This window comes from Pyrus communis, chromosome 6 (genome assembly GCF_041283825.1).
Source record: "Pyrus communis isolate YQ-2024b chromosome 6, ASM4128382v1, whole genome shotgun sequence".
NCBI classification, from domain to species: domain Eukaryota; kingdom Viridiplantae; phylum Streptophyta; class Magnoliopsida; order Rosales; family Rosaceae; genus Pyrus; species Pyrus communis.
In genome coordinates, this window is record NC_142570.1 from 1,059,237 (window position 1) to 1,082,500 (window position 23,264).

The 23,264-nt window shown below is 40.7% G+C and overlaps 6 protein-coding genes and 2 pseudogenes across 6 annotated transcripts in view; 6 read left to right on the forward strand and 2 right to left on the reverse strand.

Moving 5' to 3' along the window:
- Positions 1-1,361: 1,361 nt before the first annotated feature.
- LOC148696081 (uncharacterized) lies at positions 1,362-2,458 on the forward strand. The gene is made up of 2 exons (XM_088696154.1): positions 1,362-2,171; positions 2,261-2,458. Exons 1-2 carry the CDS (start codon positions 1,362-1,364, stop codon positions 2,456-2,458), a joined length of 1,008 nt encoding a protein of 335 aa, XP_088552280.1.
- A 3-nt stretch (positions 2,459-2,461) lies between these two features.
- LOC148696082 (uncharacterized) lies at positions 2,462-3,211 on the forward strand. Its single transcript, XM_088695300.1, has 2 exons — positions 2,462-2,758; positions 2,867-3,211. Exons 1-2 carry the CDS (start codon positions 2,462-2,464, stop codon positions 2,948-2,950), a joined length of 381 nt encoding a protein of 126 aa, XP_088551426.1. The 3' UTR covers positions 2,951-3,211.
- Positions 3,212-3,512: 301 nt separating this feature from the next.
- Positions 3,513-5,437, forward strand: LOC137711483 (putative 26S proteasome non-ATPase regulatory subunit 3 pseudogene; annotated as a pseudogene).
- Positions 5,438-5,825: 388 nt separating this feature from the next.
- On the reverse strand, positions 5,826-8,013 carry LOC137710295 (small ribosomal subunit protein RACK1). Its single transcript, XM_068449226.2, has 2 exons — positions 7,034-8,013; positions 5,826-6,137 (listed from the first exon to the last, which is right to left on the reverse strand). Exons 1-2 carry the CDS (start codon positions 7,913-7,915, stop codon positions 6,039-6,041), a joined length of 981 nt encoding a protein of 326 aa, XP_068305327.1. The 5' UTR covers positions 7,916-8,013; the 3' UTR covers positions 5,826-6,038.
- Positions 8,014-8,895: 882 nt separating this feature from the next.
- Positions 8,896-12,906, forward strand: LOC137711230 (peroxisome biogenesis protein 3-2-like). The gene is made up of 7 exons (XM_068450457.2): positions 8,896-9,276; positions 9,544-9,708; positions 9,818-10,008; positions 10,146-10,276; positions 11,320-11,447; positions 11,823-12,050; positions 12,347-12,906. Exons 1-7 carry the CDS (start codon positions 9,263-9,265, stop codon positions 12,594-12,596), a joined length of 1,107 nt encoding a protein of 368 aa, XP_068306558.2. The 5' UTR covers positions 8,896-9,262; the 3' UTR covers positions 12,597-12,906.
- Positions 12,907-13,571: 665 nt separating this feature from the next.
- Positions 13,572-16,274, forward strand: LOC137710748 (pre-mRNA-splicing factor SPF27 homolog). The gene is made up of 7 exons (XM_068449869.2): positions 13,572-14,040; positions 14,142-14,317; positions 14,418-14,501; positions 14,950-15,019; positions 15,101-15,234; positions 15,319-15,377; positions 15,986-16,274. Exons 1-6 carry the CDS (start codon positions 13,783-13,785, stop codon positions 15,371-15,373), a joined length of 777 nt encoding a protein of 258 aa, XP_068305970.2. The 5' UTR covers positions 13,572-13,782; the 3' UTR covers positions 15,374-15,377; positions 15,986-16,274.
- Positions 16,275-17,340: 1,066 nt separating this feature from the next.
- Positions 17,341-19,125, forward strand: LOC137710248 (uncharacterized; annotated as a pseudogene).
- Positions 19,126-19,880: 755 nt separating this feature from the next.
- Positions 19,881-23,264, reverse strand: part of LOC137710998 (ABC transporter A family member 10) — an 8,867-nt gene continuing 5,483 nt past the window's right edge. Inside the window, exons 6-17 of the mRNA XM_088695302.1 lie at positions 23,233-23,264; positions 22,706-22,868; positions 22,478-22,603; positions 22,279-22,362; positions 21,805-22,148; positions 21,499-21,699; positions 21,286-21,395; positions 21,075-21,159; positions 20,850-20,978; positions 20,627-20,732; positions 20,443-20,531; positions 19,881-20,333 (exon numbers count right to left, since the gene is read on the reverse strand). The exon at positions 23,233-23,264 is cut by the window's right edge and continues 300 nt beyond it. Of these exons, the coding sequence (XP_088551428.1) occupies positions 20,031-20,333; positions 20,443-20,531; positions 20,627-20,732; positions 20,850-20,978; positions 21,075-21,159; positions 21,286-21,395; positions 21,499-21,699; positions 21,805-22,148; positions 22,279-22,362; positions 22,478-22,603; positions 22,706-22,868; positions 23,233-23,264 (1,772 nt within the window). The 3' untranslated portion in view covers positions 19,881-20,030. The remainder of the gene's footprint in view (positions 20,334-20,442; positions 20,532-20,626; positions 20,733-20,849; positions 20,979-21,074; positions 21,160-21,285; positions 21,396-21,498; positions 21,700-21,804; positions 22,149-22,278; positions 22,363-22,477; positions 22,604-22,705; positions 22,869-23,232) is intronic.

Below are 23,264 nucleotides of genomic sequence, written 5' to 3' on the forward strand. Positions count from 1 at the left end.
GTGCTACTCAATCGTGATTGATCATTCTTTTAGTTAGTTCAACTCTTTTAAGTTATCATTTCTTCACTCTCTGTTGGCTTTTTTCTTATTCTTTGTTCTTCTAGATCTCTGTTGGCACTTCTTTTTTTTTTTTTTTACTTTTGTGCTTGATCTTCATTGTTGGATGATGGCTTTTATAACTATTTTCGTTTTCGAAAAGAAAAATGACAGTAAACATAACATTTTCGGAGAATGTTAGCAATCTTTCTTTTTTGTTCCTTCTCAGTTCTCCCGTTTATCCTCTACATGTCCATTATCTCTACAAAAAGTTAAGTTTTTAAATCATTAGCTAATAAATAAATTAGGCTGAAAACACGTCATTAATACCTACGTTCACCACGGAGGAGGTTAAGATGGTGATCGGTTTGAAAGGATTATTTTGTAAACAACCAATAATTTATACCACGACCTAAGTTGCAAAATTTGAAATTTCGCAATGCACAAAATTAAGAGAAAGTCTGAAAACAAGGTGAAACAGAAGCCCAGGGAAGATTGAAGATTAACCAAAATCACTAAGACATGGAACAAAATCAAACAGAAAACAAAAATAAATTGCAGGGAAAGCGAACCATGCCAGTTAAAGCAGAGCTAAAACCCTAATCACTGGAGTCGATGCTACTACCATTCCTAATCAAATTCAGAGTGCTAATAGTTAGCATGTTAGGCCACTAGCTTTAGAGCACCCCGTAATGTATTTTAACGACCCAACCATGTCTTCCCTCAAAATGTTATGTCTAGTCACCCAAAACAGAAACCATATGACCATTGGAATAAATGATAGTCATTTTGTATTTCTTTGTGTAAGGGTATTTGTCCATTTTCTTCACTAAATTAATGTCGTAATGATTTTGGATTTGTTTAATTTTTTACAACGATGATCTATGAATGAAGATATGAAATATAATTGGTTCAGATTCTTGAAAAAAAGTTATGGAATAGACCTTACAAGGCTAAAAATGTGTGTCAAAAGATGAGTATCCCCTGATCCAACTCTATATACATTAATATATTTGTTGCATGTGGTCTATATCATTGCGTATCTACTCATGCGTTCCAAATTCAAAACTTTCATTTCCTAAATAATAATAGAATCTAAAAGAGTTTTAAAAAACCTCTACATATAAGAAACCCAATAAAGAGGAAGAGGGGAGAGGACTTAGGGTTAATTTATAATTATCCATATTTCCTTATCGCCACTCTTTGATTTCCTCATTATTATTGTGGTACGCGTCTCTAGGGCTACGAAAGTGTAAAATTTGGATTTGTTTACCGCCTCCTGGCAACCCTAAAGCTAACAGGCGATCGACGAGGCAATTGTTATCATGATGATGAGAGTTGCAGCGAAAGTTGCGAAAATCGTAGTCAGAGCAAATAACAAAAATCTCACTAGAAGAGTAGCTCCTTATACATCTCTTGTTGGTGAATCATCAGTATCCACCGCCACGGCCACCGCCTCATCCTCCTCCTTTGGTAAGAATCCCTGCCTTGATCTGTACCACGAACTCGCGACGGCAACAAAGTCTTGTAAGAGATATCTAGACCCAATATTGCTCACGCTAGCCTGGTCCCACGATCCCCTTACTACCCTTAAGCTCATCTGCAACCTAGGAATCACCCGTTATGGCACTATCGTGTACAGGGGCAGGGAATCTTTCCACACAGCGTTGCTTTGGCTCCACCAAAACCACCCCAAAACCCTAGCCTGCAACGTTGAGGCTATCGTCGGCCGCGAATATTCCGATGTTTCTATCGGCTGTTTAGAGGACTTTGTCCTGATTCTGTACCAGCTTCTTCTTCCTGAAGGAGCCAGCCGAGGTGATATTTTGTACAGTAGCGCAATCGATGTCTCCATCCACAAGAAGGGTGTTCTTGAGAGGTACGAGCGTGACCCGAATTATCAGTTTTTACACGATTGTGTTTCGGATGTTTTTGCGGCCAACTTTAGGTCTGATTTTGAAAAGTTGAAGAAAAAGAAGCCCAATGAGAAGATGTATCGTGATGACGCCAGTGTTGCGGTAGCTACTACTTTTCTGTGTGAAAGCATCGCGAGGAAGGTTTTTCCTAGTGAGTTGGACGTGGAAAAGGACGAGGCTCATTACACGCACATAGTCCTGAATCGGCTGAGTAAGGAGGTTTTGGAGCCCTTGTGGAGCATATTGGAGCCCTTGTGGAGCATATTGGAGCCCTTATGGAGTATTGTTCACGTTTTTCGGTGTGTAAGGTTAGGCACTATCTGGAGGACGTGAAAGCCGGCAAGTCCAAGATTGCGGCAGATGCTCTGCTTCCGAATGAAATCATCCGCTATGTGAATGATCCTCATGCAGATAACAAGCATGATGTAAAATATTATTCCCATTCGGATGATTCCTATGCGGTTGATCGTCCGGATGTTGGGGACGTGGCTAAGCTTCAATGGTAGGCAATGGTGGAGGATTTGTCTAACAAAGGCGAGTGGAAGAATTGCTTGGCTGTATGTCAATTCTTCAGGGACCCTTTTGGCGTGTCTGAGGTTGTGGGGCTATTGGTGTCTCAACTGAATGATAAAGAGCCCTGGAAAGGAAAGGTCATCCCGTTCACTCGGAATCCCAAACGGCTCCATCTCATACAAGGCGATGATCTCAAGTCCAAGCTAGCCTGCTTCAGAGGCCCGGACTTCAGCGCTAATAGCACGACAACTCAAAAGCCGGACTTCAGCGGAAATAGCGCGACAACTCAAAAGGTACTTGATTTGATTCTTCAAGAGGCTGTGAATGCCAATTTAAAGCCAGAGCAGATGATTAAAAGGGTGCTCGTTTTTGCCCTCACGGATAATATGTCTTCTATCCAGGCCGATCACTGGACGATCACTTATCAGACAATGAGGAGCAAGTTTGAAGAGAAGGGCAATGCAGTGCCACACATAGTGTTCTAGTACATGTACTCCCGCGACAGCGACACCAACATGGTTGTATCTTCACAGCTATCGGGGATGACCACCTTCAGAGGCTACACCAACGATTTCTTCAAGTTGTTCTTGGATAGGGAGGGAGATGTCGGCCCTAACCATGCCATGGAAGCAGCAATATGTAGAAAAGAGTACCAAAACCTGGTTGTAGTCGACTGACCACTGCTCAATCTTCATTGATCATCCCTTTAATTTAGTTTAATTCTAGTAAGTTATGTGTCTTTTTTCTTTGTTTGTTCTTCTCTCTTCTGGATTTTTACTTTGGCGCTTGATCATCACTGTTGGATGATGTCTTTTAGTGCTATTCTTCTTTTCCAAAAGAAAAAAAAAAGTTGATAATAAAATAACTTAATCAACGTCTAGTGTTTGATGAAGATCATTTGTGCAGAAGATTAACTAAATCGGAAATTATTTAGTTATCTAACTCGTTATCCAATAAATAGTTTAACCAAGTTATTTAGTTAAACAATAAAGTTATGACAACGTTATTGAAAATCAATTAAAGGTGACATAACTTCATTGTCGAACCCCTGGAGATAAAGCATTGTCGAAAATTTGGGATTGATGGACTTCTTGTTGGGGCTCGCTTTTTGTACTTCAGGCGGCAACAATGGTTGAGATTTGGGAGACTGTTCCTCGTATTCTCTCTTCTGTCTCGCATAAACTTGCAGAGGAGGAAACCATCGCAAAACCCTGGTTCATCAGTCGCCAAATCGATTCCGATCAGCGCGAGCCGCCACCAGATTCAAGTCTCTACAAGATGACTCACGACGTGGAGATGAAGGAGGTCCCGGCGCCTTCCAACTCAGTTTCTTCGACTTCTCCGTCAACTTTACACAATTTGAAGGAGATTGCTTCACTCCTTGAGACTGCTGCTTATACCCGGGAGGTTAGGCGGATTGTGCGTGCCGTTAGGTTAACGATGGTGTTGAGGCGGAAGCTGAAGGTTTCTGTGATTTCAGCATTCCTCAATTTTGCCCTTACACCGGGATCTGAGGTTCATAGCCGTTTATCATCCTTTCTTCCCAAGGATGATGAACAGGATATGGACGTTGAAACCGCAACATCTGCTACTCAAGTTCCCGCAAAACACCTTGCCAGAGCTAGAGATGTACTCCTACTTGCTTGTGCTCATTTTTCTGATTGATCAGAATAAGTACAATAAGGCTAAAGCCTGTGCCTCGGCAGGCATTGCTCGTATTAAGAACTTGAATAGGAGAACCATTGACGTTCTGGCATCCAGGCTGTAATTCTATTACTCCCTGAGCTATGAACTCACTGGTGATCTTGCAGAAATTAGAGGAAATCTCCTGAATCTTCACCGGATTGCCACTTTGCACCATGATGAGCTGGGTCAGGAAACACTTCTTAATCTTCTGCTTCGCAATTATCTCCACTATAACCTGTATGATCAGGCAGAGAAACTGAGGTCCAAGGCACCTCGATTTGAGGCTCACTCCAACCAGCAGTTCTGTCGGTATCTCTTTTACCTAGGAAAGATCAGAACAATTCAGTTGGAGTACACTGATCCAAAGGCGTCCCTCCTGCAAGCTGCTAGGAAAGCTCCTACAGCAGCCCTTGGTTTTCGGATTCAGTGCAATAAGTGGGCAATCATTGTACGCTTGTTGCTTGGAGAAATCCCTGAGAGAACCGTTTTTATGCAAAAAGGCATGGAGAAGGCGTTGCGGCCATACTACGAAATAACAAATGCTGTGAGAATTGGTGACTGGGAGCTTTTCAAGAATATTGCAGAAAAGTTCTCGGATGTATTCAACGCAGACCGAACCCACAATTTGATTGTTAGGCTGCGACATAATGTCATAAGGACAGGGTTGCGTAACATTAGCATCTCTTATTCCCGTATTTCTCTGGTTGATGTTGCTAAAAAGTTGCGACTCTCCAAACCCGGTTGCTGATGCTGAAAGCATTGTGGCGAAGGCAATCCGAGATGGTGCAATTGATGCCGCTCTGGATCATGCAAATGGATGGATGGTGTCAAAGGAAACTGGGGATATCTACTCCACTAACGAGCCCCAAGCTGCATTCGACACAAGAATTGCATTTTGCCTCAATGTGCCCAACGACGCATTGCGAGCACTTAGGTTCCCACCAAATTCCCATAAGGAGAAAGAAAGTGCTGAGAAGAGGAGGGAGAGGCAACAACAGGAGCAAGAGCTTGCAAAGCACATAGCCGAGGAAGATGATGATGAGTTTTGAAAAGGTTATATACTGAGAAAGCCGGCCATCTACTTTCCCTGTGCAAGGCTCTCAAAAAGCTGTGCCTGTTTTGTTTTCTTTTCTGAAAATGTATCAAGAATATTTTGAGTTCCTTGTCTGATTGACTGGGATAGCGTCAGTTTCCGTTTATGTTACAGATTTATCGAGTTGGGCCTGAGCCACCTCCTCTTTCCGTTGAATATGATACGAACGTCGAATATTTTACATTTCACCAGACATTGAACATGCTTATCAGGTTACCATACTAGTTCTCTCTTGATGTTCCCTGTAATTTGACAATTGTTCAAGTGGCATATTGCCAGCAGAGTCTTTTTTCCGCTTATGGTTGAGAAACTTGTGTCGTAAACTATACAATTTTGGTTCAACACATGATGCCTGTGAAGTCTTTTTCTTCGTACGGCCACTCGGTAATCGGTATTAACTTGTTTAGGGTGGATGGTAGGATGTGTGTTAAAACATTAATAACTTAAAAATAAAATTTCTCACCACTTCTATAAAAACATGTGATGTACCACTGATGTTCCGGTCACAATAAAAAATTTCTCATGTTGAGGATGGACTGGAGATTCGACATTCAATAATTCATGCCGTCAAGCCAGGGCAGTAATCACATAAATATCACAACTTAATTTGAAAACCGAAACTAAAAAAGCTTTGGCCTCAAAGCCAACATTGTCAAACAAAATGATTCAAATCCACCAGATCCAACATAGCAAAACCCTAAATAAACATTTAGACCAACTACATTTCATGAAAGTAACTCATTTGTCCTCGAGAAGACATGACTTCTGGCAAATTATCACTCAAAACTTGAATTTCAACGACCGATACCCCAGACTCTGATAACTCCGTCGGTGTAGCCACTGAACAAGGTGCTGCCATCAGCGCTCCAGTTCAAACTCGTACAGTAGATAACCTGCAATTCAGCACAAGTTAAACAAACCAAAACAATTAAAGTTCAAGCATTACTAATATCTACAAAGATTACGAACCGAATAAAACCAGTCACCAAATGAAAACGCTAGTAATCATAAACCTACTATCGACTGACAACTTAATTATGTCTATGAATGCAGTGACACAAAGTAAGGTACAGGCCGGAGAACATTGTCAAGCACTCGCGCAATGTGGAGTTCCTTTCCGCACTTTAAATGCAATAATGAATGTGAATGGAAAAACCAAGATTCGAGCAAAACACCAACACTAAACAAATACAGCAAAAACGAATACCACCAGAGTCAACAATACCAAATGAATGTAAGTTCCATATTATGAGTTTGTAACAGGGGAAGAAAATACAACATCGCACAAAGCTCAAAAACAATTTAAAAAAAAAACAGCATCACCAATTGGTGAGCAACGTGACTTATCTTCAAAGAAAAAATTTGTCAAAAGACTCAAAGCCAAGCAAAGCAGAAACTCTGTAGAGCAAAGTCCAATTCAATGTGTATATAAGGAAGAAATGGCCAAGACATAAACGATAATCTACCCTATAATCGATAACTGCACATGTCAAATGCAAATTGCAACAAACATAGGAGCATTGTACCAACCATTTTGGGGTCAGCTACCATACTACTAATATCAATAAAACAGTTAAGATAAATAGCATCTATGCACAATCGCTACATACCACATTTGTGATAACAAGATTAGAGAAACAACATATAGACGATATAAGCAATAAGCAATTTCATCAAAGCCCGAAATCACATTACAAAAACAATCACAATTGAAAGACAAACAACACAAATGAAAACAAGATATAGAACCAGTAATAAATCGAAAAGAGCAGGAAAAAAAGAAGTATACCTTCTTCTTGTATGAAGTAGCAGCATGGGTATCCTCAGTCTTCTCAGCCTCAGTCTTCAGATCGACCTTCAACTCCTCCACAATGGACTTACTCTCCAAGTCCCAAATCTTGATGCTTTGCTCGGTTGCGGCACACAGCCAGTACCTGTTGGGACTGAAGCAGAGAGCGTGGATTATGGAGCCGGCCTCGAGATGATACAGCCTCTTGCCCTCCGCCAAATCCCAGAGCAGAATAACTCCGTCTTTGCCTCCGCTGGCGCACAATGAACCATCAGGAGAAACCGCGACGGTGTTCACATACCCATTGTGGCCCTCAAGGGTGTTCCTCAGCTTGCAGTTGGACAAGTTCCAGACTTTCACAGTCTTGTCCCACGAGGCCGAGACGATGGTGGGCTGCATCGTATTGGGGCTGAATCTCACACAGCTGACCCAATCACCGTGCCCATCCTGGTCCTGAATGGTGAACTTGCACTCACCGAGAGTGTTCCAGAGCTTGATCGTGCGGTCACGGGAAGCCGAGACGATCTGACGGTTGTCAATCGAGAATGCAACAGACAACACATCCTTAGTGTGACCAACAAATCGGCGGGCGGAGACGCCGAGGGCCAAGTCCCAGAGGCGGAGCTCGCCGTCCCAGGATCCAGAGAGGGCAAACTGGCCGTCGGAAGAGAGAACAACGTCCTGGACGAAGTGGGAGTGCCCGGTGAGCCTTCTGCGGGGGACACCGTAGGTCTTCTCGTCTTTGTTGAGGTGCCAGAGGATGATGGACTTGTCGCGGGAGGCGCTGACGATCATCTCGGAGTTGTCGATTGGGATGGCGATGGCCGTGACCATGTCGGTATGAGCCCTCATGGTGCCGCGGAGAACGAGATTCTCACCCATGGTTGCTGGTGGTGGTGCGCGGCGGCGGGTGTGCTAGGGTTTTCAGAGAGGCGGGAGGCTGGAAGGCGTACGAGAGCGTGAAAGGGCAAAACGGGAGAAAAGAAGAATATATAGGTGAGAGAGATAGGGTTTTGAGAGAGATGAGCCAGACCGAAAAACTAGGGTGGGTGTGTGGGTTTGGGTTGCTTTAGTTTGGTGACCCGGCCCGGTATGGATGAGGCACAACTAGATTCTAAAACTTGGGTCTATTCTTGAAGCCCAATTAGTTTCTAAAGTGGGGCTTTATATTCCCTATTAGATTGGAAATAGGTACAACAATGTGTTGGTTGCATTATGAGTTCAAATTTACCTCTCGTAAATTATAATTGTTTAAAATTCACTTTCCAAAGTTCGAATCACTCTACTCCATTAATAGGAAAACTAATCAAAATAGTTCAGGGTCTTGTAACCAAGGTTTCAAAAAACGCTAGGCGCTAGCCGGGCAGTGAGCTAGAGTCTAATGCCTAGGCGGACTAGGCGGATTAGGCGGATTAGGCGGATTTAAGTAAATATATTATATTTCATGTAAACAAGTGTTTATTTATACTTAAAATATATATGATTTCATCACAAACTACGAAACAGAATGACATATATATTAGGAAATATTAAAACATAAAGAAAACATGAGGAACAAACTTATAATGTGTGTTTATTTAAGTATTCAACAAGTTTTTTAGAATTTATTGAAAAAAATAAAATTCAAAATGAAAATTATCTATTTTCTGTCTAAGTGAGTTGCAACGTAAGAGAGTGCCTAGGCGGTTTAGGAGGGCACATCAACAGGTTTAGACGCCCTTTCTTAATTTTTAAATGCCTAAGTATTAATTGGAGCAATAATCAATCGTCTAACGCTTAGACAAGAATTTTTAGAAATGTGGTTGCAACACAGATTATGTCCGCAAAGACAAGTTTTGCCTAAGAAAATACTGATGTCCCTTAACTAAAATACTCAGAGGGTGGTTATTTCGTGTCAACGAGTCATTTCTTTACATAGAAAATTGAAATGTTTAAAGATCGCATTGAGAAGGAGAATGCTAAAATATAATATTTTCTTCTACGTATGATCGTATCCCACTGGTTCAAAAAAGGTAAATAAAAATCACCAGTTACATTTTGTGTTTAATTTTTTTTTATTGGACAATAAACTTTGTTTTTAATGCACCGCTTGCGGCTCCGCCCGAGAAACCACCGCTTCCAATTTCTATCGTTGGCCGTTTCCGCTCGGAATTATCTTCTCTGAATCATCTTCCTCGGAAGAACTTCACTGCTCGCTGATGGAGGTTTGCCTATCGTAGCACCAAAAAGATGCTTTCTTTAAGGTTAGTTCTTCATATTTTCCACCTTTTTTCATCTGGGTAATTGTTGTTTTCCTCTAATCTTGCTTCAATTGTTCGTTTGTTTGAGATTTTCTTTGTTTTATTTTGTGGGTTCTTACGTTTTGTTGGTATATTTCGATGTTAGTAAGTTAATAACTTGTACTTTGCTTTAATAATTGTATAAATTTTCAATTGGTAGCAATTGAATCTTGTATGTTTACCCATTGGGCCACTGCCTGCCTTTGATTTCATGTGCCGGTTTGATACTAGGGGATTTTGGAGAAGGCATAAGAGGAAGGTTTTGGTTGCAACTGGTGTTTTAGGAAGTGGGTATCTTCTGTACAAATTATACAATGCTCACAAACAAAGGCTTGCTGACCTAGAGACTGAACTCGAGCACGAGCGAGAGAAAAACGATGAGCTCATCAAGGCTCAGTTAAGAGAGATTCCCATTTCATTTTGAGTACTCGTATATTTTGTTTTCGATTCTTTAACTGGTTTTTAGTTGGGTTCTAACGATATTGTTTTATGGTCGCGATCATAGAATGCAGGCCCATTTTGAAAACATACAAAGAATTGCTGACACAACTACACTGCCTCATGCTATGTACTATTTAAGTAGTCGGATAGCGGAAGAGTTGGACCTTTCTCACCTTACTGAGAGGTTAATGCAAGTGAAGGGGCAACCGACATCTCAAGAGAAACTTGAGTTATGGGATAGACTGAAAATTCTAAGTATGTTTCTGTCATTCCCTGGTATTTATATATTTAGCATGTTTCAAGACCATAGTTTATGAGTTCTCTTTATTTGACTAAAATAAAGGGATTTATAGTTCGCTCACCTTCTACTACTGTTCTTGTATTTTTTGCAGGTTTCACGAGAATGGTGTTGTCGCTGTGGGCAATGACGATCCTTAGCTTATATATTAGAGTTCAAGTCAATATATTAGGGAGACATTTATATATTGATACTGCACGAGGTCTTGGGAGCTCTCTTTTAATTGTAAGAGCTATTTCCTTTTCCACTGTATGCCAATGATTTCTGCTCAAAATAGTTATTTCAGCAGAATTGATGGTGGAATTGTGTTTACTTAACTGCAATACCAATCTAGACAGCATTGTTCTAAGTTTTAAGTAGTCCAATGCAGCTGAATGTTTGTACTTGCAAATTGTTGATTTATTTGGTTTGCAATGTATTGATGTGCCTACTTTATTACATAGTATGAAATATCCTTGCCGAGTTTTACATTTGGTCAAGCAATCGTTAAAGGTGCAATTAATTAGTATGACTTGTGAACTCGTACTTTCTGAATGTATTGCTGGAAAAAGTTAACCTCAAAAGTGTGTGTATGCTTGTGAATGTTACCAAACTTGGATACTGACGTGTAGAGTATCTGTTTCTTCTATGTTCATTCGAAGGATATCCTAGCACCAAAAATTTTGTTTCAAGGATTGTATATGATATAAAAGTTATTCAAATTATAGTTTTTTAAGAGTTATCATTTATCAAATATGGCATCGGTTTTGATTGTCAATTGTAAGAAGCTTTCGTTCAGGATTAGGGATATCTAGTAGTTTGAAATGATAACTAGGGTGGTGGTTGAGTGACCTCATCTTCACCGTTGTTGAGGAGATGTTATCATTATATCGTGGGAGAATACTTCATTAGGAGTATAGTGAAATCTACACATAATTCTATTTGAAGAGGTGGGATCCGTTTCTGGGCGGTAGGGCAGGCTGGATATCAATGAAACAGGTGGAGGGGTGCATGGTTATATATTTGAGAGATCAAGTTCCTGTTAACACTGCTTGTCAAAAACTAATATTATAGCTGATTGCTGCTTGGTGGCACTGTGATTAATGTTTTCTCACTAAAAGTATCATTACTTTTGTTCATTTTACCCAAGCCACTTGATAGACATTAGTGTTGATCTGCAATACCACTCACATCAGGCATGCTATGAAGTGTATTTTGGACGATACTATTGGTTTTGATAAGTTACTTTAACTTCTCTGAATGCAATATAATTGTTCTTATGTTAACAGGAGGATGCTGATCTCATTCATAGGGATGACCAGCAGAAGTTTCTCGCAAGTTCTGATTATCTCGCCAGTAATGCCTTGCCTGCTTTAATTTCAAATATCCAGGCAGCAGCAACAGAAGTTCTTAATGGGTAAAGCTTTGTCTGACCACCTATTAGCATGTTGTATATTAGTCTGAAAAATAAAGGCAGGTTTATCCATCACATCAGTGTTTTTCCTGAATTTTTCTTCTTAAATGCCATGGTCAATGAGACAATGTCCAGGCTTTCGATCAGATGTCAATAAATGCTTAATATTCAGAAACTACCATAAGTTTGTCACTGCCCCCAAGTTTAATCTTGACCAGCTTCAATCTCTTATAGCACTGCACGACCAAGAAGCTAAGGGACCTATATGGCTGAAGTTGGAAACTTCCACTGAAAGAATGTAGCTTAACTCTGCGAGCCAAACTTACTTGTTGACTATTAGAGGTCTTACTAAATAGTTTGGACGCTTTCCATTCGCAGAAAGCAGCTAAAGGATTCTTTCAACACCACAGTTCTTCATGCAACTATCATGGAAATACTTGAAAAGTTCATGAGCACAGGAGATCCCCATCACTGGGTGTACTACTTTATGCCTGAGGATGCTCGTTGGCATGAACTAGCCACGGCCTTCAGCAATGATAACGTACCCCTTCCAGATGTCACCAAATTTGACCAACTTATGTTGGAGACACGGGCAGTAATATCAAGGTATGTCTGCGATGTTAGGGATGCAGCTTATGCTTATTCAAAAGTAACATCAATAGCACAACTCCTTTGCATGGAATTGCAAGTTTAAGATACAACTCTTGCATCGAATTGCAAATCTCAACATTACCAAACGTAGTAATACTGATTTTGGTGTTACTTAATTCTATCATGCAACTTTATCTTGTTATTGTTATTCCTCGAAGGATCTTCCTGACTTTTTCCTGAGTAGTGTTTTGTTCCACTTCGGAAGGTGAAATTTGGAAGTCCCTCAAATCTTTTCTGTCTTCTCTTTGCAGTGCTGAATTCAGGAGTGTTGCCGAGACAGCGTTGAGAGCAGTGGTGGATACCGTGATAGAAGATATGAATGCTCAACCTGGAGGAGGCAGTCTAAAGTCAGGAATTCAACTTGCCAAAGTTTTAGCACGGGTTGCACAGACGGGTCCTTCAGTCCTCGAAGAATCAAGCAAGTTCATCCAGATCATTCTGAATGTACCACAAGTTGAGCTCTTTTTCACTCTCATCTACTCAAACATGAAAATAGACTAGAGTAGAGACTAGCGGCGGACCACAATTTCAGAATTTCGGTTTTTAAGTAGATTTTTGATGCGTTACCATCAAATCCGGCAGCGGAAGAACGTGCTAATGATTGAGGGGCGTTCAAGTTATCAAAATTCGGAAGTTTTAAAGGAATAACAGAGAAAGATGAGGAATGTTGCAGTGTAATTTACTGTTTGTACTAGTTCTTCTACTATTTCTAATTCCACATCTCATATTTGTTGTGCTGTAATATCTTTTATATCGTGTGACATGGTCAAATAGTATATGCTTGCTTTATTAGAAAGCGCTTTTCCAAAAACTGGTAACGATATGCAAGTGCTTTCAAAATTTTCTTTTAAACGATGGTAGAAGATTTTTTAGTTGCCTAAAAGTGCTTTTGGCCATTCCACCGGTAGACCCGAAGAAGCCCTGAATGGAAAGAAAAATTTACAGACGGTATACCCTTCGAGATGCCACGTAGATGGGCCTTTTGTCATTTGACTTGAACCAAAAGACCCAGGAAAGAGATTCGGAGATGATCTCTTCTACCAAGGTACTGGATGAAGTGATTTGAGTTTTTCAAATTTCATCCAACAATAAAAAAATTATCTCAGTTTTTAAGGGGTAAAAACAAGTGGGTTATTGGATGAAATTTGGAAGGTCCGAATCACTTGATCCAGTAGTCTTGATGAAAGAGATCCGGAAAAGAATCTCTTTTCCAAAGTATAATTTGTCATAATTTCACCGACATTCCATTTTGGTCCAACCTTGTACGAAAGTAGAATTTCGTTGAGCCCGTTTGGAAATGCTTGTTTAAAAAATACTTGTTTATCAACGTTTTTTTATTAAAAACTTAAATTTTTATTAAAGAATTGCTTGAAAATGTTTCTTGGAAAAACATATAATATGTGATTTTTTTTTTTTTTTGTAACAAAAACATATAGCAAATGAATCCTTTTATTCAGAACAAATAATATCAAAAGCGTTTTTGATTGTCGGAAAGAAATTTGTTGCTCCCAAATCTTCCAAACGTGCATGCCCTAAATCATGTTTCTGCCCCCAACGAAAAACGGGTTCGGGTTCGGGTTCAAACGCTGCGTTTAAGTAACAATTCAATTCACAAACACAAATCCCCCAAAACTCCACTGTCTGCGTCTCTGAAACTCACACTCAGTGACCTTCTCGGCGGACAACAATGGTGAACACCAATGGCAACGGCGGCAGCCATGACGTCCTGATGCTTGAAGCTCCGCCGCCGGAAGGTCCGGCATGGCCGGGACCTCTAACCAATGCCGAAACCATCGACGCCTTGCCCTACATCGACGACGACTACGCCAACCCCGACGTCAAGCGCGAGGTCGACCGCATGGTGGAGGAGGAGTTGCGGCGCAGCGCCAAGAAGCCGGCCGATTTCCTCAAGGAGTTGCCGCCGCTTCCCAAGCCCAATTTCAAGGTCAGTCCCCAAATTCCTAGGGTTTGTCTCTTTTTAAGGGACTGTTTGGCTGCGTAGATAAGGATTTTTTTGTGCCTGACTTGTGGAATCTGAAATTGCAGGATCATCCGATGCTGGCTAGGGAGTACGAACGGGTGAGAGCGTCGAGGCCTCCGGTGGCGATTGATTTTTCGAGAGACAAAGTGGAGCCGCCGCCGGTGAATAAATTGAATGATGAAACTGCTTGGAAGCTTGCTCTCCAGAAAGCTCAGTGCTCTCTGCAGCACCAAGCCATCAGGTAATCTATACATACAGATTTGTATATTTGTGTATATGTAGTATGGATATGTATATGTGAGTCATGTTTACTGTTGATGAAATGAGTGTCTGAATTGTAGGTTGGAGAATTTGGAGCTGATTGATAAGTATGGTCCTGAAGCCTGGATTCAGAACAACAATCGATTGCAATCAATTTTGTCGAGGTTTGCCCATCAGATTTCATATGAAAAACTGCAATATTTATAGTTACCTCTTCATTGTGAATCGATTCATTCCGTAGTTGCCGCATTAGTAGTCTAGTAGTACCGCCCCTTTTGGGACTGCACCCCACATACATATGACATTGCTTATACCTGTTCACATACGTAATTCTCCCCCATGTACCTATGCACACACACGTGTTTGAATGTATGCATTTGTACCAATTAAATTTTGCACATGTACTTTATCAAAAGGTGTTCAACCGTCTGAATTGTTTGCAGTCAGACTTTCTGTTCTGAAAATTTACATGATGTACTTAATTTTGCGTTTAAGATCGATAGTATTGCTGAAAGTTCTAATTTTCATGTGCAGTACATGATGATTCTTTGAATAATGCATTTCATGATGCTTGAAGTAATGTTATGTGTGTTATGCATTTTTATTTTTCAGAATGCAGAAATTAGCTCAGGAGCAATATCAAAATATTGAAACAGTGAATCGTGAAAGAAAACATCATCAGGTGATTTAACCTATCTGCCTGCTGACTTTTTACTATTTCGATCCTAATGATCTGATAAATTTACTTCTTCATTGATGACAGCAAACCACTGCGTATGAGCTCAATGCTCTGTCTGCTCAATGGAAGGAGCTTTGTCAGAAGAATATAGAAATTCAATCTGCATGTCTTAATCTTGAAAACCATCTTGAAGGATTGAGGAGGGAAGCAGCCGAAAGGTAATCCACCTTTTCCTGTCTGGTGTGTTTTTTGTGGCACTCATTTTACTAGTTTGATCACTAATTAGCTGTTACTCGCTTTAGAGGATGGAACCTGGAATCCAATGCAGAAAATGGTTCTCTATTGAATGCTGAATGAGAAGGTATGCTTTTGCAGCTAATGCCATTTGGTTTAGCGTTGATGCTACAACTCTGTTATCTTGTTATACAATGCTATGCAATATTCTTTTACTTCACAGGATTGAGATGTTGTAATCTTTTTTAACCCTTTATTGGTGAGAGTTTATTCCCAATTCCTCTTCCAGGTTTAATGTAATTTTGAAGTAGTAGTTCCTAGTGTTTGCGTTTCTACCCATTTGTGTGTTGTTGAATGGGAGTTTTGTCTTGCTTTTCCTTTCTGTCATTAGCTGAGCTATTTAGAGTTTAGTTCCTCAAATTCAAAACGTCTGATGCCGTTGTGTATTAGGATACTTTTCCTGTGAGGACAAGACAAGTCCCGAGTTATGTAATGCATACATGTCCAGGTCGTGCCTATACGAATATATGTTTTTATTATGGTGAGTCGTCAATTCTTGAAGGGAGGATACAATAGGCTTATTATGATCGATCTGCTTCACGGAATCAGTATCAGGCGGCTATAAACCAGAGTTTATTCGAAACTAGACTTTATCACTTCTGCCCTAGACTATGTCATGTTTAGCTTTGTGGTGCTATTTAGTTTTAATCATTTAACTCAGGGTTTTGTAAACAGGATTTGGATGAAGATCCGGCAGACATTGATATACTGGAATATTAGCGTCTATTCAACAACTATCGTAGCATGGAGCTGGATCGATCTTTGTTGTACTTTCGATGAGCGGCCTTTTTGTAAGCATGGTTAAAAGCTTCTCCCAGTCCCAGTTGCACGCTTCGAATCCAGTTGTAATTGACAATAGCGCATGTTTTCGGTTGGTATTAATGCGTTGAAACCGCTTATAACTGTGTTCACAACTTCATACATTATCCATTTCTTTTTGGCATAGCCAATTATTTCGAGCTCACCATAGGATGCACAATTGAGTTACATGCTTGGAGATTATAGACTATAGATCTACGAAAATGTAGCATATTCACACCAAAACGGGCAACTTATTCATAAAATCAAAACAAAACTATATCTAAAGGGGTGTTCTATCCACACACCCCATTTTACTTCTCACACACCCCTTGTTAATTTTTGTCCGTTGATCTTCTTCAATTCGTTCGATCCGACGGTCGTAAACCAAAAAAGTGTGGGAAAGGTAAAAGGGTGTGTGTGGATATCACACCCCTATCTAAATTCAATTGAAGCATATTCACATGCTTGGAGAAAATTTGGATAGAGTTGTCTGATCACATTATTACTACGGTATCCATCATAAAGTATGAGAGGGGACCTAAATCCATATAGGTCGTACTCGATGCAAGAGCTGTTCTAGTAGTAGTGTTTAAGATATTCACAAAATTATTGATATTTTCATTGAAATATCTGAAAAATCAAGGATCGATATGGAAGGGAGGGTGAAATGCAGACTTCGTTCTGTATGAGCGAGATATAAGAAAATCAATAAATATTAATGATATTTACCATTTTCACTGTAGAAATTTTGTTGGAACTCATTGTAGATTTCTCAATCTTGAATTCTTTTGAGAAATTTTTTTCTAATTTCGACTAAATCTAAATGAGTTGATATATCTACCCCATTACAAATTTTCATAATTTTTGTCAAAGACAACCGGTATTTCCAACTATATCAATATTTTGACACTAAGCAGGGGTATATCGATATTTTAACACTGAATAAGAGTACATCGATATTTTAACACCGAGTAAGAATACACAATATAAGAAGAAATATGCTTAACGCTTATGTCCACTTCTCAACTAAGCATGAGACCCTACGCAACAAATAGGATCCCAATTTTTTCCCGTGGTGTCTTTCTTCTTGAAGTCTCGACCTAAATAAGTAAGATCCTTGGCGCGCAAGAAAAGCAAGGCAACCCACATTAAAATTTTGGCATAAACATATCATCGACCGGCCCCTCACCAAAAAAATGGTTCTGAAAATCATGAAAGCTGCATCAAAAATGGCGAAACTCCTCTCTCCACTACTTTCCAACCCAAACAAAATCCATCTCAAAAACATTTCGCAACTCTCTCCGGTCGGATTTTTCGACCCGAAACTCGGAACCCTTTTCATTCCCAGAGAAGAAGACCCTGTTTTCATGGTTGCAAATTTCAACAACATCATCACTGATCATCTTTTCCACGTACTCCATTCGGATTCCGAATCCGATTCGGTTTCCCCGCAGTTCCTCATTCCCTCCTCCTACGGCAATCCCTACCTCGATCTCTTCTTCCAAGTGCCCGTCCCCCATTCCGATTCCTACTCCCATTCCTACAAGTATCTCAAGCAGCTACTTCCCCTGGCATGGTCACACAATCCACTGACCACCCTCAAGCTCATTTGCAACCTCCGAGACTTGTCCAACGATCTTGGAAAAGCTGACGAAGAGGCCTTCTACGCTGCCGCCTTTTGGCTCCACCAGAACCACCCCAGGACCCTCGCCTGCAACCTCGCCTCCTTTGCCGGCGAGGGAGAGTTTGGCCTCTCTGTCGGGCTTATGCAGGACCTCGTTGAGATTCTGTATCAGCTTTTAGAAGGGCGAGACGTTAGGAGGAGAAAGAAGAAGAATAACCAGCACAACCACCACCACCAGGAAAAGGCTGCCACGGCTGCGGCCAGGAAGAAGGCTGTGGAGAGGTACGAGTACGAGAGAGACCTGAATTATCGATTCTTGCATGACAAGGTATCAGATCTTTTCGCGAAGCAATTGAAGTCCGACATTGAAAAGTTGAAGAAGGGGGACATTTGTGAGATAAGCTCGGTGCCGTATTTCTGCCCCTCCGTGGATTCTTCCATGGAGCGTGCCACCTTGCTGTGTGAAAGCATTGCGAGGAAGATTTTCCGCTAGAATCTTCGCATGGCGGATGCAGAGTCCGAGACCGCCTTAAGAAGGAGGTCTTGGTGCCGTTGACGTTCGCCTTGGTTACTCTCATGGCTTTGATTCTTCGGCAAAGCCCTGCGCAGTTAAGGAGTACTTGGAGGAGGTGAAAGCCGGTGGCAAGGCCAAGATTGCGGCATGTGCTGTGCTTCCGAATGAGATCGTAGAATACGTGAATAACCACGGTGTTGGGCAAGCAGCAGAGCTTCAGTGGAAGGCAATCGTGAAGGCAAAAGTAGGAAGGCTGGAAAACTGCCTGGCTGTGTGTGATGTGTCGCCTTCTTCCATGGTGGGGATCTCCGCAGATTTTCAGTTGCAATGGGGCTGCTAGTGTCCAAACTGAGTGAAGAGCCGAGTTGGAAAGGAAAGGTGATCAATTTCAGTCCGAATCCCGACCTGCATTTAGTACAAGGCGATGATCTTAAGTCCAAGTGCGCCTTTGTGAGAAGATTGGACTGCGGTGAGCATATTGATTTGCGGAAGGTGTTTGATTTGATTTTGGAAGCGGCTATGAAAGGGAATTTGAAGGCGGAGAAGATGATCAAGAAGGTGTTTGTGTTCACCAATACATACTTTGATTGTGCTTTGTCCAATAGTAATAATAGTAGCCGTTGGGAGAGCAAATACGAGGCAATACGAAACATGTTTAAGGAGAAAGGGTACGAGAATGCAGTACCGGAGATTGTGTATTGGAAGGTTGACACCCTGGTGGCGCCTTGCACGAAACCAGGGGTGACCATCTTCAACGGCTTCTCCAAGGATTTACTTAGGTTGTTCTTAGACAATGACGGGAAAGTTAGCCCGTACCATGTCATGGAAGCAGCATTATCTCCCAAAGAGTATCAAAATCTTGCTGTAATGGACTGAGTACTGATTAGTTAATGCGAAATCATCATCCATCATCTCTTTTTATTAACTTAACTCTAATTACAAGGCGCATCGAATGGTTTAACTTGAGAGTTCTAATCACCAAAGCATTTTACGAACACTCAAGTTCGATCCCTCATCCCTGATAATCATAAGTACACGAGTTGCATAACCAATGCTCAGAGCTCTTCTTCTTCGCGATCTTGCTTGAGCCTCCCATGACTTTCTTGACATTCTTCTTCTTCATCATCGTCTTCCTCTTCTTGCATTCCAAACGTGCCGAATCAGTACCATCGCCGTCCTCTTCACACATGCTTTGGCAATCCCTTTTCAAGGAGTTACGGATAGTCTGCGTCATTTGTTCTTCCTTGATCAAAAAACGACCGGCCGCAGCCAGTCACCTTTCGTGCTCTCGAAGTATTTGTGATCGCTTGATTCCTGCATCTCGCGTTCTTCCGCTCAGAGAAAGAGAGAGAGAGAGAGAGAGAGCACAAAACTGAAGGGGGACACTGATATATTATGGGGCTCCTGTCTCTACAGTTTTCCTTGCGTGCATAGGAAAGCTTGGATTTCGGCACAGTACACCGAAATATTGAGTGTGAGCTCGGTGCATTGCACCGAACATTTCTTGGGCCTGGTAACTTTAATTTCATGAAAATTTCAAACAGTTTCCTCTTCTTTTTTTTTTCTTTTTTTTTTAAATTAAAAACAAAAATCTCCTCCTTCAAGTGGTTCACCATCGCTTGCTTCCCAAGTAACATAATCATGCATACATTTTAAAATTTATACTAATCTCTGTCGAAATATATAGTTAATCAGTATATAAAACTAACAGCATACATAATTAAAACATCTTCTAATAATATTCAATAAATTATATTAAATATTAATTAACAACGTCGAGGTTATGAAAGTGTGGCAGACGGTGATCCTGCGGTTGTAGCAACCTTGATGAACACATCCTCCAGAGTAGTGTCAACCACACCCCACGCAAACACCGCGAACCGACGCTTCGCACACTCGACCGTGTGGAACACATCTGCAATTCTAACCTCATTTTTAGGCAGCTCAAACTTCTGCGTCCCCGAGAGCCGGTATGTCTTGAGGGCGTTTGGTGACAGGTTCCTCACCATCCTCTCCACTTCTTCCTCATGATCCCAACTCGTTGTCATTGTAAAGATATACGATCCTCCATATCTGGCCTTCAGCTGCATTAGAATTAAGTGAGGTGTTAGTCATGTAACATGTAACTTAAATAGAGTGAAAGCGATTAATTTGAGATTTAAATTACTAGGACAACAAATTGCTTTTCGCTACCTCCTTTGGATTTCCTATGCACTGCATCCTGCCATCGACGAAAATCCCCAATCGATCACATAGAACCTCTGCCTCTTCCATGGAATGTGCTGAAATGTACAAGTAAGTGAAATAAAAGAAACACATATATAGATCGAAAATTAGTACATTAAACATGTAGTTGATATTGCGGGAGAGAGATTACTGGTTAGGATGATTGCACGATCTTGTTTCGCAGACTTTATAACGTTCCACAGATGGTTTCTTGAAGCCGGATCAAGTCCAGTACTAGGTTCATCCATGTAGACAACCTACAAGTATAGAGGAATTTGCAAAACACAGTGAGTGCAGTAAGTAGCATTATCCTGGGAAAACATATCGAAAATAAAAAATCGAAGCAGCTTAAAGAGATGAGAACCAAGACATACTTTGGGGTCACCTATCAGCGAAATTGCAACGCTAAGCTTTCGCTTCATACCTCCACTATACTTCCCGGCTTGTTTGTCAGGAACCCCTCCGTGAAATAGATTGACACTCTTCAAGGATTCTTCCACCACCTTCAGCAACCAAATCAAACCATGGAGGAATTAGTCCTACCTAGCTAAAAGTATCAACAGATTTGGATACTACAAATTTTCGATATGTTGACTTACTTGCATTAAGGCAGAACCTTTTAGGTTCTTAAGTCTGCCATAAAATAGGAGATGCTCCCTTCCAGTCAGTGTTTCCCATAAAAGGCTAAACAACATCCACGAAAACAAGAAATTCATTTGCATCCAAGTAAATATTAATAGAAAAACAACCATGAAATAAGAGTTTTTTCTTAGTTTCTGGACACATAAGGCAAGAATTGCTCTAGCTTACTCGTGCTGTGGACAAAATCCCATGCTGCTATATATTTTGTTCATCTGCGTCCGAATGTCCATACCATGAACATACCCCGTGCCAGAGGTTGGTTTGGTGAGACCAATCATCTGTGGAATAATCGCGCAATGATCAATCAGAACATGCGTAACATGATTTTTCGTGCAATGTATAATGATAATCAAGGACTGGAAAGAAGTAGGGTGCACTCACCATACTAATAAAAGAGGTCTTCCCTGCACCATTAGGGCCAAGCATGCCAAAGCATTCACCTCTAGGTAAGGCAAGAGAACACCCTTTCACTGCAAATGTATCGGGGTTTCCATCTCTTCCTGGGTACACCTTTTGGAGGTTGTCACATACAATTGCGTGACTTGTATCCCGTTCCACTACCAACCTCTCAACCATCTCGATCTAAAAATTGGGAAGAGTTGGAAGCGGAATTTGTTTATATGTGTACAATTCGTTGAGGTACCATAAGTTTTCATGTAAGTTAGAGAGAGAGACAAGAAAAGTTACCTCATGACAAACATCCGGTTTCTCCATCTGAATTGAACTAGATCCCTGCCCTTGCATACTAGGCCTCCGAAGAGATGGAAGTTTCTTCTTCCTAAACCTTTGCAAGAAAACAAAAGGACTTTTTCCAGATGATACAAGTTGGTCAATGCAGTATGCAACAAGAAGCACCACAAACCACTCGATAACCATGATAATCAAGACCTCTCTCATCCCGTTACTCCCATCACTCAAATCGCCCCATCGCATCCCTACTTTTTTATATTGGATGGGGTACTGTGCAAACTCGTAGAGTCCACGATACAGAGAGAAGCCAGGATACAGCTGCATAAGGATGATCACACGCTCTACGTACATGAACATGAAACATTAACTTGATAAAGAGTTGAGGTTATGAAAAGTATAGACAAAATCGAACAACATAAAACATAACTACACAACAAAGTCCTTGAACATTGCACAAATATTTCAACTTACTCGAGACGGATTCATCTTCGATAATGCTTTGAAATAGATTGTCTGCCAAAAGCCCAGTTCCAAAGACCAAAATGTAACTAATAACTGCGATCATCAAATCGATCATGGAAATCATGTCAGTTAACTCATCTAATAAGATAAAAATTAAAACAAAAATCTCTACCCAACTGCAAATAAATACCAACAAACAACATCCAACCTGTACAAGCCTTAACGTTGGAAAACATCGAAGCTACTAGAAAAGCCACCGCAATTTGCAAGTTCAGATAGATGAAGTAGAAAACAAACTGGATGCTGTAGTCATTGATTGTGAAGAACTTTAACCCTGTAAAGAAGTAAACGAACTTCGATTTGTTAAAGCGACTCAGAGTGAAGAAGCAGTAGCCAAGTAGTGAAGAGACAGTTATATATATGTAGATAGAAGTACCTATGATGGAGCCAACTGCAATAAAAAATAGCATGTAGATTGAAGAAACTGTAAGAAAGTAAGCATAGGAAATCATCCAATATGGTGCATCACCAAGTCCATGCATTTTCATCATGATTCTCAGGTTTTGTTGTTTCTCATAAACCAGATACCTCAACACAACCTTCACCATCAACAACAAAAGTGGTGAAATCAATTAATTAGCAAACATCCATGGCATTAACACAAAGCATTTCGATAAAATAAAAAATAAAGAAACGAAGAAGAACACAAAAGATCTATGTGAAAAGTACGGGACACTCTGTATTTTAGTCCCACCAACCTCACACGATCTCACTCAGGTGTGAGAATTGCCCTAGTCACGTAGCCCTGTTGAATATCTTATCATACGTAGTTAAAATTTTGAGATAAAATTTTGTCGTCTGAAGAGATGGAGCTTAGACAAGAGGGTTTATGACGTGAAAACAGTTTACAACCTCAAGAAGTGAGTGTCAGTGTAACTAAAATCGATGAAAAATCATGCTTACTGGGAAAAGCAATAAAACGATCCAAGTATAGA

Coding starts and splice junctions, on each gene's coding strand:
- LOC148696081 (XM_088696154.1), top strand. CDS start 1,362: ATGATGATGAGAGTTGCAGCGAAAGTTGCGAAAATCGTAGTCAGAGCA. Junction 2,172..2,260: donor TGAATCGGCTGAGTAAGGAG/GTTTTGGAGCCC, acceptor TCGGTGTGTAAG/GTTAGGCACTATCTGGAGGA.
- LOC148696082 (XM_088695300.1), top strand. CDS start 2,462: ATGGTGGAGGATTTGTCTAACAAAGGCGAGTGGAAGAATTGCTTGGCT. Junction 2,759..2,866: donor ATAGCGCGACAACTCAAAAG/GTACTTGATTTG, acceptor TCTTCTATCCAG/GCCGATCACTGGACGATCAC.
- LOC137710295 (XM_068449226.2), bottom strand. CDS start 7,915: ATGGGTGAGAATCTCGTTCTCCGCGGCACCATGAGGGCTCATACCGAC. Junction 6,138..7,033: donor CTACTTCATACAAGAAGAAG/GTATACTTCTTT, acceptor GCTGAATTGCAG/GTTATCTACTGTACGAGTTT.
- LOC137711230 (XM_068450457.2), top strand. Junction 10,277..11,319: donor TTGGGAGCTCTCTTTTAATT/GTAAGAGCTATT, acceptor TTATGTTAACAG/GAGGATGCTGATCTCATTCA. Junction 12,051..12,346: donor ACACGGGCAGTAATATCAAG/GTATGTCTGCGA, acceptor TTCTCTTTGCAG/TGCTGAATTCAGGAGTGTTG.
- LOC137710748 (XM_068449869.2), top strand. CDS start 13,783: ATGGTGAACACCAATGGCAACGGCGGCAGCCATGACGTCCTGATGCTT. Junction 14,502..14,949: donor TTGCAATCAATTTTGTCGAG/GTTTGCCCATCA, acceptor TTTATTTTTCAG/AATGCAGAAATTAGCTCAGG. Junction 15,235..15,318: donor AGGAGGGAAGCAGCCGAAAG/GTAATCCACCTT, acceptor TACTCGCTTTAG/AGGATGGAACCTGGAATCCA.